This window comes from Pteropus medius, unplaced genomic scaffold, assembly GCF_902729225.1.
Source record: "Pteropus medius unplaced genomic scaffold, Ma_sr-lr_union100, whole genome shotgun sequence".
NCBI classification, from domain to species: domain Eukaryota; kingdom Metazoa; phylum Chordata; class Mammalia; order Chiroptera; family Pteropodidae; genus Pteropus; species Pteropus medius.
The window spans coordinates 11,179,923-11,199,477 of record NW_024344370.1 but is presented as its reverse complement, the minus strand read 5'-3'; the positions used below and the strand labels follow the sequence as shown (position 1 = coordinate 11,199,477).

Below are 19,555 nucleotides of genomic sequence, written 5' to 3'. Positions count from 1 at the left end.
CATCTATCTAATCCAACCCATTTGTTTTTCAAATTTACGGATCATTCAGTTCTTTTTAGAAACTTTCCTGTCTTTCATTATACTATTCTTCTAAACCATTCTTTTAAACCTGTGCTATTTGGTAGTCACTAATCGCACATGGTTATTTGAATTTTAATTAATTAAAATTCAATCTCCGGCCATGCCACTCTGAAACGAGTCCGATCCCATTTGATCTCAGAAGCTAAGCAGGGTCGGGCCTGGCTAGCACTTGAATGGAGGACCACCTAGGAATACCAACTAGATGCTGTAGGCGTTAAAAAAAAAAAAAGTTCAGTTGCCTCAGTCACATGAGCCACATTTCAAGTGCTCAATAGCTCGACTGCTAGTGGCTACCACACTCAATAGTACAGATACAGACATTTCTATCATAGCAGAAAGTTCTATTGGATGTGGCTGCTCTGTAATACAACTGCCCTCCTTTAGATTAATCTACTTTCTAGCCCCGCTCTAAGTAACCCATGTATTTAGTTGCCCTTTCAGTCTTTGATGGGTTAAAGATGATCTGGACTCCAGATTAACACCTGCCTTCCAACACAGAAACTCTGGCCTCCCTGAAGATGTGACTTTTAAATACAAACCTGATGAACAGTTTCACTCTTATAAAAAAGTTTAAAAGTAAACTTTTTTAATGTCTGGAAAATAAAGTTCTAGGCAGAAGGTGAATAAGTACAAAAGCCCTAAGGAAGAAATATGCTTGGCATGTCCAAGAACCAACAAAGCCAACATAATGTGGCTGAAGTAAGAGTGAGCCAGGAAAACAGGTAGAAAGAAAGGTCAGAGAGGGAAGCCAGAAGCCAAAACACAGTGGGCCACTTTCCCTCCATCTTCTAACTAAATAATTCCTCATAAATTAGATATCTACAGCTGAATTAAGAGGAAACAATTTCCCCTCAGGGCAACAAATTAAATAGTAAAAACTTTATAAGTCCTAAAAATGTTGAAGATAGCAAGAAAATATTTTGGGGGAAGGAGATGGTGATCTAGGAATTAACATATTAAAATACACCATAATAATATACCCAAAATAAAATTTCTAGAAAGTTCAAGTCAAATGATCAAATGTTCGATTAAAAAGCATTTCTCCCTATGGATCACAGAGCAAGTCTCCAGCAGAACATTATGTAGAAGTTAAAACACCTAAAATTTAGCACTTCGAAGTTTCAGAAACCACTCTTTTGACTTGGATAAATTAACTATAATCATAAAGCTCATTAGTTCACTCCCTGATAAACTAGCACCATGAAGCTAGATAAAGCTTTCAATGAAGGTGAGTTTTTTGTCTGGGGTTTATTTTTAAAGAAAAATGATCCTTCTTTTAAAATAAATATGACTAGAATCCTTTATATAAAAACCAAGAGTTAGATAAGGGCAAAATCTTTTTTTAACGCCACTTGGAAATCACAAAGGAGGCATTAAATTACTATTTAATTCAAGGTGATGAAAAAATATTTTGCCATGTTTTTATATTGTTTAATTTTCTCAATTAGACAAATGCTTCCATGAGATATTTTTTTCCGCTATCAAGGTTGTGGATCACTTCATATTTTTAAAATAAATTTAGTTCTCATGAACTAGGAAATATAGTTAGCTGGATTCTCCTATTCACTGTGCTGTCTAAAAATGCTGAATTTCAAGAACTGATTGTCTAGTGAATAATTAATTTTAGTTCTCAAATTTAAATGAATCTCCGATTACTTCAGAATTCCAAAGGGTAGTTTAAGTTAGTGACGATGTGAGGGGGAAAAATTAAGTGCACATTTAGAATCCTCTCCATTTAAAAAAAATTTCAAAATAAAAAATTTCTAATCTATTTACTCAACTGATTACACAGCTGAACATTCACCCCTTTTAAAAGAGGGTGTATAGTACTTACTGTAGTCAAGGGATTTGGGGTCGGTATGGGAAGCAAGCCTGCACCAGGCATCAGACTTGTCATGGTTGGAGCAGGAGCCAATAAAGAGAGGGCTTTGGATTCCTCTGGGATTTTACCTGCAGAAGCAAGATCCAAACATTACAGAAAGCAGAAACACCACACGAACTTTACACTATGATTTTACAATTACCCTTGCACTTAAAAAATAATAATAATAAATGAATCTATCAGATCCGTATAAAGAAATAAATTAGAACTTAAGTCTTTCCTTTTATCCTGCTCTACTAGGAAAAATAAAAGTGAGCAAAACTTCAAAGACTAACAATCTCATTAATGGAATATTATTTTAAAAATTGAATAATGTAGACAATTATTTAACACTTTGAGCTATGGGTCACCTGTACTGGAAACTTAATGTTCATGAACCAAACGATATCAAGCATGGACGCTTTCCCAGGACGGTGTTTTCGCGGTGATCGAAAGTTGTGTTACACATGACAACCGTTCGTGTTGGCTGCATCACTAATAGCACACAGAACATCAGATACAGAAAAGAAGAACATTTTTTAAAGTTTAATCCCCAGAAATGGCAAATAACCAAATTAGTCAAAAAAAAGAAAAAGAAAAAACAAATATGTGCGAATTGAAATTTGTTCCTTACTGAGTGACCTTATCCTGTTATTGAAACTACCTAGTTGTGATGCAAACAATTTTGATAACTCTTCCAATAAATTCTATTTAATTTCAAGCAGACAGGAAAAAAAACAAACACCTACTGCATGTAATCAACTTGAATTTAAAAGGAAGCCTACACCCATTCAGTTAATAAGGCACCTTACCAACAATGTCAGAGATGCCCAAAAGAATCCAGTTCCAAAGAATATGCCTTAGAAAACTGCTAAAATTTTTTAGAACATAAAAAGTTCCCTAGTCTCAGGAAACTTCTAAAACCATTGACTTTTAGAACCAATTTATGCATACTTATCTGAAGAGGGATTAATGTCTAAATGACTTGCTTATAAACATCATAATTGACTAATAATGACAATACTACTATAATAATCCTAAACACGAAGAAAAAAAAATCCCTACAACTAAAAGTTGAAAAATTTACTCTGAAATTAGAATATCAATTTGTCATATTACTAAATTTTAATCAATTAATTCTGATAAGGATTGAAACTTTCATGGATTTTTCTTGGTCTTCTCTCTCGCCCACCCCCCAAAAAATTTTTCCAAAACAGTTATCTACATATAGCTAATTTAGAAGAACTATTTATTCATAATTATGTAGTAGTTGGCTATGCATTTCCATTATGGAGTCTTCGAAAGTAATTTAAACAGTGTACAAAGTCACACTAAATTGAAAATAGCATATGGAGTAAATTTTCAAAAGCACCATGCTGGGTTTTAGGGGTAAAAACTCTAAGACAACCTGATGTGCAGAGAAGAAAACCTCTAAACGATATTATCTGAACATATCTCTAAACATGAATGGAATTCAAGATGGATTTGAAAACTTGCTTTAAATAATGGTTACGCCTTATTTATAGGAACAGAAAAATGACATTTTATTAGCTTTAGCAAATATCTTTTTTTTCTAATCTTTGCAACATCTAAGTCTGTATTACTAATTTCAAGAACAAAGTCATTTTATTATTTCAGTGTATATTCTGTGTAAGCACAGATTTTTTTTTAACATGCATAAAGATAAATAAAAGGTAGGTAGGCCTTACTGAAAACATCGAATAACAATATATTTCTCAGTTACTACTATTAACACATCTGTATACCCACATATATACTATACTCTTTATACTGCTATAAGACCTGTTTTGTTATAAATAGGCATTATTTTTTAAATGTTTATAAAAACTGAACACATCCTGATAAATCCTAAGGTGCAAACCCTGTGCTTTGCTACCCTAATATATTCACCTAAAATACAAATTAAGGGCTCTAATCTAATAATGTCCTAACTTAATATTATTTATCAATTAAATAAGCAAAACTATCCATACAAGACAGTCTAAAAAGACTACGCACAAAAAAAAATGTTATTTAACACAGGTCAAAAGGTGACCACTTAATATTATAAAGCCTTTCATTTCTGGCTTAAAAAAATATAAAAATAAAAATAAATACCAATAAGTTATCTGACTCTCACTGCCCCTCACAGTATAAAAAATAAAAAATATTACAAATATTGAGTCTAACTGTAAGTACAGTTTTTTTCTTATTCCAATTACTATTAAAGTTACTTAAAGAAGCTCCACTGCTTAGTTTCCAAGATAGAATTCTACCAAATTTACCCTCTAAATACTATCAATATGTAAAAGTATAAAATGAATAAGCATTTAACATTTTTCACAATCTATACTCAACAACTGAGGAAAAACAATGTCTCTTACGGTATTAAAGTACTAGTCCTAATCTCAGAATCCATTTAGAAGCTAGTAACCTGAGAGTTTTTCAACAAAAAGTTCAACAAACACATAAGTATTCAACAGTTTCTCAAATATTCATTTCCCACATAGGCAACTAAGTCTTTAAAATTTAAAGATATAAGTTATTTTCAATAATGAATAACTATCCTAAAAGTGAAAGTCTCTTTTGGTCCTCTACCCCCAGATTGTTACCAAATATTTACTTATTTTCCTTGATGATTTTGTATGCCTAAAATTGTAGGGAGAAGGATGCTACTGGTTGGTTTTTATGAGATGTAGACCTGAGAGAAAAACTGCAAAAATGTTGCACTGAGGTCAGAAAGTGTACCTAAAGAATCTCATCAGTGTTTTAGTGTTTCAAGAACAAAATGTACCTGATCAACCTATAAACACCAATTAAGATTCACACTGAGCCTCACAACACTGTATCCTAATTTACTGTGAAAGTTTATTTTATCTTAAGCTTGAGCTCTGCTGATCATCTCCCAATATAACTTGCAATGCAATGTTATGAACTCTTAATGGAATACCATTTACAAAGAACTGGAAAACCAGCTCACAAGTTAAAGTGAAAGAGATTTAACAAAACAAAAACAAAAACAAAAACAAAAACAAAAAAAAGGGACAAAATAAAGAAAAAAAATGAAATTAAAGTAAAACAATAAAAAACAGAGACAGGGCGTCCATCTTCTGCGGTTCAGACTCCGATCTCATTTCCCCAATGAAGGTTTCACTTGACGGCAGGTTTAGTGGCATGGCAAACAATGCCTAACTCAGGCAAGTGTAACAGGTCTGCCTTGGCCAGTCTAGTCATCTAATAATGCACAAATATCACATAGAGAAAACATACAAAACCAAATTAATAGTCAAAATCCATCTACCAGAAAATGTGGACATAAAGTTATGACTGATGATTAGGCTGACACCTTTGTTGTTTGAACTTATCTTTTTCTAAGTGTTAAAACATTTATATAAATAAATCTGAGATGCATGTAACAACAAAAAGGTCATATTTGGACAAGTATAATGAAAGTATATTTTATTTTGAAATGGTCTGTTCCATTGACAATAGCTAATGCTTAATATGCATGAAATTACTATACATCAGATATTACTTATGTAGCTTAGGATCTTCTCACAAAACTGCCTACATTAGGGAAAAAACAGCAAATTGAAAGAAAAAGAAAAAACTTTTCTTAAAATTTTTTCTATGATTTTCTCACTCCTTTCATAATGCTGTTTCTGTAACATCAAGGAAAGAATGTAATCAGTGAAGTAAACAGAAGGCTGCTTACAGCACCACAGTACATCTCTCTTATAAAACTTACTCCACTGCAACTCCTTCCTTTGGTTTATTTCAAAGTCACTTTGCTATCTTTTTTGGTACAATATATAATACATTATCACTTTGCTTGCAGTGCATAATCAGATCTTTTAACAATTCACTGTGACATTCTTTTGGTTGTATTTGGATTAACTAATGAAAAATATATCTGAATGTTTTTCTAATACCAATTATTTTGTAAATATTCTAAAAATACTTAGAACCTAAACTGCGATAAAAATATGCTTAAATTTTCAAGTTGGGAAAACAGTAAACTTCATCTCAAAATGGTAATATTAAATATATTCAAAATTTATTACATGTGTATTTATTCATCTCCATCAAGTTAAACAAACGAATAAAGGAACTTCTACATGCCCGCAACCTTGAACATTTATGACAAATCACGGTCAGGGCTCCTCAAATACTATATAGAAAATTCTATGGGAATAAAGTAAGGTTCCAACAAAGCAACATTGATAAAATTCTTGCTTCCAATTCAGTAATGTGCTAACATAATACAAGATCCTGTGCTGCTGGTGGCACAATATTCCCGTTTAATTAACCTGTGACCTGATTTCTTTTTTCCCGTGCATTTTACTTAGTGTGGAATTGGCATGACCTTGGTTTGCAGAACTAAACCATTACTAGCTCTTGTCTCACCTTGCTCTCCAATTGTGGGTTCACTGTCCCCTTACAGATGAATAGGTAAGAATAGATTTAGCAGGTAATTAACTTTAATCCATTTTTATTCTCCCTACCCCACTCTAAATTAACTCCTAGGCATGGAAATAAAACTTTCAAATTTATCTGAAAAAATACAGAATGTCCTATTCTGGGACTTTAAAAAAAACAGAATGATACTCACTGTATCTGATTGTAATATTTTTGACATCCCAGAATAGGCATTCTGAAATAAGCATAAAACCTTGAAAAGTGCAGCACACTGTTTATTATACTATACACTAAGTTATTTCAATGTTAGCCTGGTTTCTAAAAGAGATTTTAAAACATTACATATGAAAGCACATTAAATTGCTTCAGGTAATTTTTTTATGTTGTAAACAGTTACCATCATCCACTAGCGAAAATATATTTTAAACACATTTAAATTATAACTCAATTCTAAAATCCATGTACACAAGCCACAGTCAGTGTTCTGAATAAAAGTTAATTATACACCGGAACTGTCAAATTTGGCAGACCCTTATTAAATGAGTGGCTCTGTAAACAGAAGTTACTAAAAAATAAATATCAGTAATAATTAGCTCTTAGAGCAAGTTGTAATAAAATTTAACAAATAACTATAAGGCTTTGGCCATGTTTACATCAACTATTTCCTGATGGAGAAAATTTGTTTTTCATGATTTTTCTGCAAGTACGCCCCCGTCTCAAAAAAAAGCCAGTAAAAGAAAAAGGAAAATTCCAGTTGCACAGCAAATATATACACTGAATATGAAATAATGGTCTCAATAACAATTAAGGTAAATTATCTTAAGAGAATACTTTAAAGCTTAAATCATGAATATTTTCTTATGAACATAAATATCAAACCAAATTTGGCAAAATGTGTACTTTTTATTTATGTAATATCATTAATATTGTATAAACAAAGGCAAACGCTTACTCATTCACACATTTAAAATAATATTCTCTACCAACTTAATTTTTTAATTTCAGAAAGCTTTCTTTACAACTTACAAATTGACTGGAGAAAGCCAAAGCAAACCAGAGAAGTCGAGTAACTTACAAATTTTTAAATGTTTAAGCTATTTCTCAAACTTAAATAAGAGCCATTTTAATATATTTTATTAAAAATTCCTTCCTTCTCCAGATTTCATACACACACACACACACACACACACAATACTAGCTACTTGCCAATTTCTACTAACAAAGGCAGTAACAGACAGAGCAGAGATTAAAATAAAAGAAAAAAATATGTGAGATACCAACCTTCTGCACAAGGGACAACTATCAGAGCTCTGTCAATAAAAACCGTGTTAGTTAGATGCTGGGCCACGCCAACACTTGATGGGTCACGAAACTTAACATAACATACTTTGGAAGAAAAAGCAAGAGGTGCGTTGCTGCAAGATAAAAAAAATAATAATCAGACTAATAAACATTTGGTTGGTTTTGTCATTTTCATTAATTTTTCTTAGCGCTCCCCATAATCTTACATAATCAAAACAAGAATTTTTGTTGCTAAGGATATTAAGACACGAGATGGCAAAACTTAACTCTTTTAATGGTAATCTGTCTGCAAGGCAAATCTAGGCAGGCCTATAGCCTTATTTGTAAAAACCTGAAACTTAAATTAGTAAATTTTTAATTTGAGCAAAACGTGAAAACAGTTGATTTAACCCAAAGATGTCCAACCAGTGTACTGTCATCAATAGGCAAAAACCTCAATCCTCAAGACTTCAAACTTCGTAACCACTTCCAACCCTTCCTTCTGTGATTTCCCCAGCACATTTAAATCACTAAAAACTTCCTAACAGTATTAGAAAAAATGAAATAACATGGAATTAAAATTAAGGTCTTTTGCATATATTAGACTACTTCAAGCAACTTCAATGCTTTGTGATTTTCCAAACGAAAGATTTCACAAACAAAATTTTACAGATTTTATATGCAAAAGAGGAAAACACTAAGTGCTATAACCTTTATTACTAGATTCAGTTCACTCAAAGGCAAGCCTATAGCAAAAAAGCGAGACAAAGCACAGATTAAAGCAATTTTCCATAATATGAATCCATCTCATTAGATTCCAAAATATACTATCTTCATGGATGATCATTTTGTCAACCTGTCCATAATCATTTTCAATTGAAATTTTTAACTACTTTTAGCTAGAAAAAAATACCCAAACTAGACAAACACCTAATATGCAACAAATGTACAATACTCTAAAACATTAAGATTTTTCATACTAAGAGATCATTTGAAAAATATCACATATGCCTTGTGCAATAACAATAATTTAGTTTACAAAACAGATCAAAGAATAAAATAATACCAAGTGTCAAACTCTAGGTGAAAAATAAAGATCTACAAAAATAAATAATTAACGGGTCAAGGAAGTTGACCATTGTCCTAGATCTAGTAAATGGCAAAATAGGACTTAAAGTCTAATAATCTAATTCCAAATACATGGAAACTATCATTCAACTAATGAAGAATTTTAAAATAATTTTGATGTACTATTTAATTACTAATTCCACAAATATTCATCATTTTTAAGATAAAAAATCTTTCACATATAAATCCACCTTGATAACAGTTAAATATACATATTTATGCTATTAATCAAACTGATAATAAAATGTTTTTGCATTTAGAACTTGAAACTATTTATATATTAATTAGTCGGGCTAATTAAAAGTTGCAAAAATAAAAATAAAACTCTACCTCTTTTCTCACCCAAAGCAACTCAACTCAATTCACTCCTGCCTAAGGCGATCATCAATTCAGGCTTCAGGCCAGCCCACTCAAACAATCCTCCTACTCAACATCTAAGTCAAGCACTACCTGTATTTGTTATTGAGGTAAATACATTTCACATCCAGACTTAACTCACCTTTACATACCAAGTCTCCAATTTAGGCCTCTCCTGAGCTCTATCTAGAGTTCCAGATTTAAGTGCCTGCTGGAATATTATACACCTTGATAGTCACAGGACCCACCTTTAACTTTTGAGTCTTAAAATTGATCATTCTCCTTCCTCACCAGTCCCGCCCATTGTCCTATACTTCATATCTCAGTTAAAAGACAAACATCACATTACCAGTCAGAAAACTGGGAGTCACTAATGTGACCACCATTAGTACTGTTTACCAAATATTTCCAAATCTTCTGGTTACATGGTAATGTTCCATTTCTTTGTTCTCTGAAGTGTAGCCATGCCACTTGCTCTGGCCAATTAAATATCAGAACTGATGTGTCATTATTTAGTAGCTTTTAAGGACCATTGTTTAGTTAGCTCTTTTACTCTGCCACAGGCACCAGCAACATTCGCGAGATGGATGGCTGATACGCAGAGTGAGTGACCGCAATGAGTAGTTTCCTCTCTACCAGTTTAGTATAAGAAATAATGTTTTTATCAAACTCCTGAGTTTTGAGGGTTGTTTTCATTCCTGACCCTTCCCTCTTCTTCATCCAATTATTCATTAAATCCTGTGAAGGCTGCCCCCCAAATATTTGTCACATTAATCCTTTCATCATTCTCATTATTAATACCTTAATTCAGGCCATCATTTCTCATCTGGATTACTAAAATGGCTCCTAAAACACTACCTCCAATCTCAACTCCATATTAATGGTCTTCCACAAAACTGCCAGAGTGATCTTTCTAAACCCTAAATTTCATGTCACTCCACCATTTCCTCAAAGACACCCCTCTGTTGTTACTTTATCATCTAAATGTACCCCAAAATCCAGGCATAAAAATACTTGGAGCTCCCACAACATCTGGGCCATCTTTGTAATGTTGTTCCATTTTTTAATTATGTTCTCTCCAACTCCTTTGAATGGTAATTCCACTTTTCTTCAGGGATCAAGTTTCCAGTCTTCTAGAAAGCCATTTTAAGATAGCTAAATGATTAGGTACCCCTCCTTTATGTGCTACCAAGACATTCATATAGTTTCAGCACAAGCCTTATCAGCTTTCTTATGTGAAACCCTCAACAGATCTTGTGAGCTTCTAGCCACAACTGATTAGCCATGACACCAGAGTCATTTCACTGGCTAACCAGCAACATATAATTTGCTTGGCTTGACCAAATTAACTGGAAACAATCAGATTCTCTCTCTTGGGCTGGAAAGTCACTTAAGAGTCAGGGCTTGGGCCAGATGCCAGATGCCAGATGAGCAAGTACAGAATACATGTGTAACAATATTGAGCAGATACACAGAAACAGAGCTGACAAAACCTCCGAGAAGAGGCTTTATAGCTTGGATGCTGATACCTCTCTGGTTATCAGTTGCAGGTTCCATGAGGCCTGGCTATGCTAGTCTTTGTTCTCCAATTTAAGGAAAACTCCATCTTTTCAATAATGTCTTTTCTTGAGTACTCTGTCTTTTGCAACCAAAAATATCTATGATTACAATGAACTACTGAAGCCCTAGCAATTGCAACAAGTATACTCCCTAGGCACTGAAATCTTCCAGAATCTGACAAGCCACCCACTGTAACTACATTTCCTAAACTGACGATCCTTTTGTGAAATAATGAAAACCTAAATAATCACTGTTAAAAACTAAAAACACATTTCCAAATAGCCCTACTTGAAACTCCTATCTTTTCAAATTGAAAACAAGTATGGGAAATGTGAGCCTGGTTAGTAAAGCAACTACATGTTAAGACATGTCGCTAAGATTTGAGAAGCCCAGGAACCAATTAAAAAATTCTGGTCTGTTTTGAACAGCATCATCATAGGAGTGTGGATACTAGAAGACATGGCAACACCACTGTTCTAAGCAATTTTCTTCACCTTCATCTCCAATTGCCTTCCTTAAAATACAGAGTAAAGATCAACTTATATTTTTATATTTACTTTATGCAAATGTAAACATTTGAGCTTTTCAAGAAAGGTAGTAACACTTTTTGAACATTATAGGATAAAATATGATACAGTGATAAATCTAAATACTTATGATGAATGTCTCAGTAAACATTTATCAGTAAAAATGTCTCAGTATGTATTTTATCTATTAATCAGTATGTTTCCAAATCTTATAGTTTTCTCTCTAGTATATCCAAGCTATTAGATTTGTTTTTTAACTAAATAGGATTATAACTTTAAAATGTAATTCTGAACTACAGTTTTAATTTTTAAAAGGGGGTTACTTATTTCATTTGTCTAAATATATGCCTCTAAAGGAAGCATATTTTATTTTGACTTCATTTGTTGAACCAAGTTTGTTTTTTTTTTTAATATAAAACTTTCTACAATCGTTTCTCAAAAAAAAATCAGTAATTTCTTACGGTGAGTTTCATGCAGAAATCAGAAAACTAACTTTTTGAGCATCATAATTTCCTGGGTCCTAACTGATTGTTTTTCATTAAACATGGTGATGACACTGTACAATCTGTTAAAAAGTCAATGTGGTAATAATATGTCCAATATTTTATTATATTAATATATACTCTTTGAGGATCTATCAAAAAGGATATAGTCCAAAACATAGACAAAGTACATAGTTTTATATACTTTTTATGTAGTTATATAGTTTAGTGTATTTATGAAAATACTAACACATTTTAACAAGGTTTCTTGGTAGGGTTCTGGTGTTACTCTGGATGGCACAATTCTTCCTTGTATAAGGCTTTCTTATGAATGCCAGAAAGCCCTACAATCATGGGTGACAATCAAAAGTAAGCATTTTCAAATTCTTCTAGCTAAAATTCACTGACGTGACACACACACACAAAAAAGGCAACCAATATAATCTCCAATAAGAGTATTTCAAAAATACACAATCGCTTAGGAAAGATGTTTTTAAATATTACTATAAATAAAACAGCAATATGAAAAATGCTTATTACACAGTGTATAAATCCTTTGATTACACCATATTAAAAAAAAAAGTATTTAAAAAGGACTGGAGGAAACACATGGAAATGGTGAGAGGTTTTGAGAGGGTGATAGGATCACAGGTGGTGTTTCTTTTTCTCTATTTCTCATAAAGTGACTACCCTGGTTATATTAATTTTTCTAACTAAATGAACTTGAAAAAGTAGTTGACAGATTTTATCTTTCTTATTAGTACTTTTGAAGTGAAGAAAACCAACAAGCAAAATAAAAAATCAACACAGGTGGTGTTGTTAGAAATGGTGGTAGAAATCAAAATAGGATTACCCTTTGAAAGGAGGCACAGGGTAACTTTTAGGGTGTACATAACCCTGATCCGAGTGTTGGCTGCATAGTTATGTCTTTGCGAAAATTCATAAGCTGTATACTTATGCAGGCACTTTTCTGTATGCATGTTTTACCTTGATAAAAAGATTTCCTACTGCTGTAAAAAGGTTGTAAATATATGAGATTTATTTATTATTATACAAAAAGTTAAAAGAGAAATTCCAGACACATCATCCGGCAGCACAAAAAAAATGACAAATAAGAATTTTTAATGTTTACAATGAATGTTTACAACACTAGTTCTTAGTGTTTAAAAACTGAATCACTGCCTCATGCCGAAAAAATTTTAAATCTGAATTTTCATACTAAATTATTTAAATGTTAATAAGAAACTATTTTCACATTCTACTAAGGAAATGTATTTCCCAATTTAAAACAAATTTCTACCCAATTTCCAAAGATTAATCATAAAAACTTTCTGTGACACTGCAATACAATAATCTGTCTTCAACTCTACTACTATTGAACTTTTACTCATTTCAGCTCAAATTTTCAAACACATCTTTAATATAAGGACTGTGTTATGACTTCATTACAGAACAAAAAACACCCATTAGTAAAGCATGTCAATATTTTTGAAAAACAGAAATAAGAGATTACACTTATGGTAAGAAAAACTGGTTGAGGATTTTTGCCTGGCCCACATGTTATATTAATATTACAATTTTGCAAAATATATTACAGTTTGTGACACACGCACTCCATATTAATGCACCATGTTTAAGAACTTTTTATTTTCTTTGACTTTTAAATTGTAATTAAAACTTGATTTCAAAAAATAGCCCATTAAGTGTTAGATAATAACTAGCAGCATACTGCCACCTAAGGCCAGGTTTCAACTATGTAAGTGGTATTATGTTGGCAATGAAGAATATTCTACGATATATTTCTTCTACCTGTAAGATACCTTATTACCACAACCAAGGTTAGTTTACAAAGGTTTGTATACAAAATATTTTACTGCTTGATTCCAATTCTTGCAGGATATAGCACTCCTCCAAGCACTTCTCAATTATTAAGAAATGTTCTGAGTGTTTAAATGAAAAGATAGCTGAAAGTATTTTCAAAAGTTAAATAAGATATTCAAAGCTTATATGCCGCAGTCAACAATGATGTATGCGTATACACTTACGAAGTACTCTTGACAAAAATATATCACCTGAATCTAATCATGTAGAAACAATCTATATAAACCCATATTGAGTCATTCTACAAAACAAACTACAAGACAAAATACCATCATGAAAGACTTTCAAAGGTGACAGGGGTCTGTTCTAGACTAATGGAGATAACTAAATGCAATGGGTAGTCTCTGATTACATTCTAGAGCAAGAAAAAGAAAAAATCATTATAATATTTGGCAAATTTAAATATAAACTATGTAATATATTATTTTATCAATGTTAAATTTCTTGGACATGTTAATAATATGGTGGTACTGTAGGAGGATGTACTTCTTCTTAAGAGGTAGATACTTAAGTGTTGAGTAGTTGAATTTAGAACAATAGTCTTGATGTTTACAACTACATACTTTCAAAAGGAAAGGAAGGAGGGAGTGTGAATGTGCTCAGAAGTGGAGATGGAGGAGCACAGGGAAAGAAAAATCAACTGTGGCAAATGATGAATGCAGGTGAAGGGAACATGAGTGTTCTTTCAACTTTGCTGTATGCAGAGCAAATTACTTCAGAGCAAAAACTAAAGGAGGAAAAAACCTTAAAAAGTAAATATTTAAAATCCAAATACCAACTTTTGTCAATACCTACGCAGCAGCAATGAGATATACTCAGAAAACTAAAAATAGATCTGCATGCATCACTATGAAATAAACCAAAAATCAAATACAAATTTTTAAAAAAGAAATCTTGGACAATTACTCTCCCTTCTTTCAAAAGATTTTGACAGGATAAACAAAATACTGGGAATTTTAAGATTCTAAGTTCTTTCTTAAAAAAGTTTATGCGTGTAAGAATTTGAACAACCCACAAATCCCTTACAAATTTTGTGGGTAAATAGTACTGCACAACGGAAATCAAAATACACTACTTAAAAAATGTGTCCACGACCTGTGAATGCCAGTCAAAATCCGGACTTTTTTAAGAGTACACAGCAGAGATAATCCTGCACTGACCAATACTTTTTTCTGGAAGGTTTAGGGCAGTGTGACCTTCCAGAAGAAATTTTAATCTGCTGCCAAAAGGGTGAATCGATATGATCTTGTTAAAGTAACCAAGATGATGCTAAATTTGTGAACACCACCCTGGGAACAAATACAGCCCTAATTCCAGGCTTTCCCCGCAGCAATAACGGCTTGACACGAGGCCCTTAGAACTGGACAATTTCTCAGGCGGTCTTTGCGAATTTCACATTGCAGGGCAGGCGTTTGCCGAGAGGACTATTCGGGGCCCACCTGCGGCCATCTTAAGTTCGGGGGGAAAAAAAGGGGAGGGGGAGGCACCGAATTGGTGGACTCGGCGGCGACCACAAGGTCGGGGAGGCACGAAAAAGGCAACCTTTGTAAGGGATCGGTGCAGAGATATAAACCTTAATGTCCCACTAACAAGCAGAGCGGGACCGAGGGGCTCCGGGCCCCGGTCCCCTAATCAAACGTGGGCACCAAGGTAAGCCCGGGCGGTCACGTGGCGGACACCGCGCGCCCCTTTCCACCCTCTGCCCCGCGCCTCGGTTCCCCAGGTCTCTATGGCGCCCTCGCCCCTCCCCCAGTCGAGCTCGAGCACTTACTCCGGGGGGTAGAGCCGCAGCTCCTCGATTTCTCCTAGGAAGGAAAAAAGAGTCCGCATCTGCTCACTGGTCACCGCCGACGACAGATTCGTCACCTGAATCACCGCCGTAGGGGTGAGGCCGAAGCCTAAACCCAAACCGAAGCCGCCGCCGCTGTTCATCCCGGTCCGGCTGCCGCTCCCTCCCACTTCCCAACGTCTACGACGCGTCAGCGACGGAGCCGGGAAAGCGGAGAGCGCGCGGCCGCGAGCGCGCTCCTGCTGGCGAATGCAAGGCGGCGGGCAGGTCTAGCCGCCCATTTCCCAACTCCCCTGCTCCCAGGGCTGCGCGCGCCGGCCGGAAGCGTCGCTCCGGCAACCGGGCGGCTCTCGCGAGGCTGCGGCCTGGGACTCCGTGTTCGTGAGGCTGTTGCTCTATCAACTTTCTCCTCTTTAAGGTTTTTAGGGATTCTTTTTTAACCCGGCTACCATTGGGTCGAATTCTTGTGCTCCTATAAACGTGGGAGACCCACCTCTTTCCGGTCTCTGGGTAAGACTGGGGAACGACAAGGCCTGGTCTGCTTGTCCGGAACTGCGAAGGCGGAATGACTCTTAAGTCATCACAGATAGTTGATCAAACTATAACGCGTCATTATTGTATACAGGCAGCTCCCCCGCCCCAACTATTGTAAAAATTGGCCAGCATCATAATTATGGAAAAACGTGGAAAATTTTACAAAACAAATTATTAAGGACAGAGGCAATAAGATGAGGGCTATGTGGTCGTTGTTTATAACTTGTCATTTATTCGCTCACTGCGCAGGTATTAATAATCATTGAGTGTTTTATACACCAGACGTTGTTATACAAGGGCAAATAAAAGACAGTTACAGTCAATACACATAGAACTTGTAACCTACTGAGAGGCAAGTAACAATAGTATGTGAAACGGGCAGCTGTTCCCAAAATGCCATCTGCAGAAGCTTAATGGGCTTAAAGGCAACTTTCAATGGGTATGCAAGGTTAATTTTTATAATACTAAGACTTGGTTTACTTTTTTAGTTTTGTTAACAGTATAAAAGCAATAATACATTAAACTGATGGCATCCTAGCAGGAATCAAGGCAATGGCACCAAAATGCTCTCACTAATAGCAGGATTTAGTATTCTTCACTTCCTTGCACTCATAGCATACAAAATTTTAAGATTTCTAAAATAAACTAGTTTAACTTAAGAATGACTTGACAAAGGAGTAAAAATTATTAATTTTATTAAATCTTCACCCTAGCATAAACATTTAATATGCGTAAAGACATGGTAAGTACTTCTGCTGCATGCCGAAGTAAGATGGTAGTCTCCAGAAAAAGCATTTATATGATTGAGTTTTCACACCAAAATCCAAATTTTGTAAAACTTATATCCATCACAAGCTTGACAGCTTTCTAGTAGTTAAAGCCTTTTCCGCTAAAAATAGCAGTGATGTTAACAAATGTATTTTTGACATTATAAGGAAGTATGTAACATTGAGAAGATCTCTACAACTCAATGAACAACTATTTTCAAAATAACCAAATGCATGCTATTACAAAATTAAAAAGTCATGAAAGTGTAAGACCCATGGATTTTAGTGTAGCAGAATACAAAAAGTTTATTGGTATGGTTTCAGATTCGGTCAACATTGCAACTGCACTCTAAGAAACTACCATAGATCAAGTTTGGTGTAGAATCAAAGGATATCTAGAATTATCTAAAAAGGCTGTGAAAACGGTTTTCCCTTTTCAAACTCCCTATCTGTGTAAGACCAGGTTTTCTTCATATGTTTCAACCAAAGCATCACAACAGATTGAATGCACAAACAGATATGAGAATCCAGCTGTCTTCTATTAAGCCCGACATTAAAGAGGTTTGAAGAATGTAAAACAATGCCACTCTTCTCAAAACCCTTTTGGAAAATATCATTTTATCATAAAAATACATTTACAGTAACACATTGGGTTTATAATTATTTTTAAATGAGCTTTAAAATATTAAATTTCACAGATTTAATTTTGAATATGGTAAATATAGATAGCCTATAAATCTCATCGGGTCTTCGGTAATTTTTAAGAGGGTAAAGGGATCCTAAGACCAAAATATTTGAGAACTACCAGATGGATAAGCACAGGGAGAATTGGGGGCTTATAGGAAGGCCACTTAAACTTAGTCCTAATTGAAGACTTCCCAGAAGAGATGTTGCTTGCATGGAATCGTAAATGAATAGGAATTAGCCTGGCAAGAAGGGAGAGAGAAGTAGTGAAGGGCCTTCCAAAGTGAGCATGCAGAGTATACAAAGGCAAGAAGGTCGGAGAGCCCAAGTGAGATCCAGAATATTCAAAGTTCATTATTGCTAGACCAAAGGCTGAGAATGACTAGAGATGCATATGAAAGATAAACCTTGATGAAAGGTATTTATCATGCTAAGAGATTACTTTATCATAAGCTGTTGGGAGGCATTGAAGACTTTTGAGCAGGAGAGTGATCTAGGTCAGATTCATATTTTAGAATGATCATTATCTCTGCTGCATGGAGATGCATTGAAAAGGATGCAAACCAGAGGCAAAGGGACTAGATCAAAGGGTAAGTGGTGGTAGTAACGGAAAGAAAGGAACAGTCCCAAACATGGGATTCCTTGAACCCATTTGAAAATAAAAGGAATAAAAGCTATCCACTCAGAAAAATCTATGTGGATATACAATCGGTTTTAGACAGTTACAGGGGCTTTTTGGTCCTCCTGAAGCCCAACCATGGGCCCTTAAGATTAACCACCACTAGTTAATGTGCATCAGAATCACCTAGAAGACATGTTACAACAGATTGCTGGATCCAGAAACCCACAGTTTCTGATGTACTAGGTCTGGGAGTGGGACCTGAAAATTCTAATTTCTAACAAATTCCCAGGTAATGCTTCTGCCGGTGATGTGAGAATCCCACTTTGAGAACAACTGGTTTAGAAGGTTCTACTGTTGGTGGTAAAGCAGAAGAAGGAATTTATGTTCCTGGCCTGGGGCATTCTTTAATAGTGCCATAATTTAGGATCAAAAAACGAGAAGGAAGAGTAACTTTGTGAGGAAGGAACAAAATATTGAGACCTATTATGGACAAGTTCCTGAAAGAATGTAGGGGAGCCGTCTAAAACTAAGATGTAGTATGTAAATCACAAGCTTAATTCAAGCTTGAAAGTAGACAGTTATTCCAGGCACATGTGCAATAGGAAAAACACAGCGGGTGACATTAAAGGGACATATATAACAAAGAGCCAAAAACAAAACCAAGTCAGAAGGAAAAGCAAGAGGAAGTATAGTCACAAAAGTTAAGGGAGGAAAAGTTTTAAGGAAAAAGTGAAGAATGGGGTGGAAAAAATGATGAAAAGTATCAAATTCTGCAAAGGTGACAATCGGGAATAAAATGTGTCCATTGATAGATATAATGTAACTATTGAGACAAAAAGCTTCATGGATCAGTTTAGAGATACAAAGGCCACAGTGTTTCTTGTATTGATTCTTCTATGAATCTCCCAGCAAAATTTCCCAACCCTGGGCCTGTCCTAGCCTTGCCACTTTAGCCAATGTCAGACTGCTCCACCGTCATCCTCTGAAATAATTTTAGAATTCTAACCTCCATCCCATGTTCTGTCTCCAACCTCTGTAATCATTCTCATGGCCCCAATTTGCAAATAGTTCTTTATTACCACTCCTCTTGGTTTCACTTGCCTACTCAACTAACCCTACACCTAAAACAATAAGACAAGCAATGACAACACTTTCAGTGCAGAGAGGGCTCCTCACAAGTAGGTTCAGGCCCATAAAAATAAACCAGAAACTAAAATTAAGAAAGATAAACTCCAGTAAATGACAACAAAAGAGAAAGATATACATTAAAAATTTGCGCATTGGATGTGGAACCAAGAGGTGACTTGGGAGAGAGTACTTTGGAGAGAGACAGGAAGGGAACGTGAAGGTATGCAGATGAGTGTGGCCTGTACTTACAAGAAAAGGCTTTGGTGCCTTTGCTTAGTCTTATTTTGCTTTTTGAACAAGCAAATTTTACAAAGAATCTGGAATTTTAAAGGGAATTTTGACAGTAGAGAATAATTTAGAAGTAATTTCAGGTAAGGAAAGATCTTTAAGTGGCCCTACCTTTGAAGAAGGAGTGTTGTTTGTAGTCCAAAAGATAGGGAAGCACTGGAAGAAA

General features: G+C 34.7%; 1 protein-coding gene across 4 annotated transcripts in view; it reads right to left on the bottom strand.

The window, feature by feature from the left end:
- The window catches only part of SREK1 (splicing regulatory glutamic acid and lysine rich protein 1), a 39,338-nt gene extending 23,723 nt beyond the window's left edge, over positions 1 to 15,615 (bottom strand). For 2 of the 4 annotated variants that reach the window (XM_039870092.1, XM_039870095.1), the window contains exons 1-4: positions 15,349 to 15,582; positions 7,643 to 7,776; positions 2,314 to 2,437; positions 1,916 to 2,031 (exon numbers count right to left, since the gene is read on the bottom strand). In XM_039870092.1, coding sequence (XP_039726026.1) covers positions 1,916 to 1,978 — 63 coding nt within the window. In that variant the 5' untranslated portion in view covers positions 1,979 to 2,031; positions 2,314 to 2,437; positions 7,643 to 7,776; positions 15,349 to 15,582. Of the gene's footprint in view, positions 1 to 1,915; positions 2,032 to 2,313; positions 5,177 to 7,642; positions 7,777 to 15,348 lie in introns of those variants that run through there. The other 2 variants (XM_039870091.1, XM_039870093.1) reach the window with 2 other exon arrangements.
- Between the last annotated feature and the right edge of the window lie 3,940 nt (positions 15,616 to 19,555).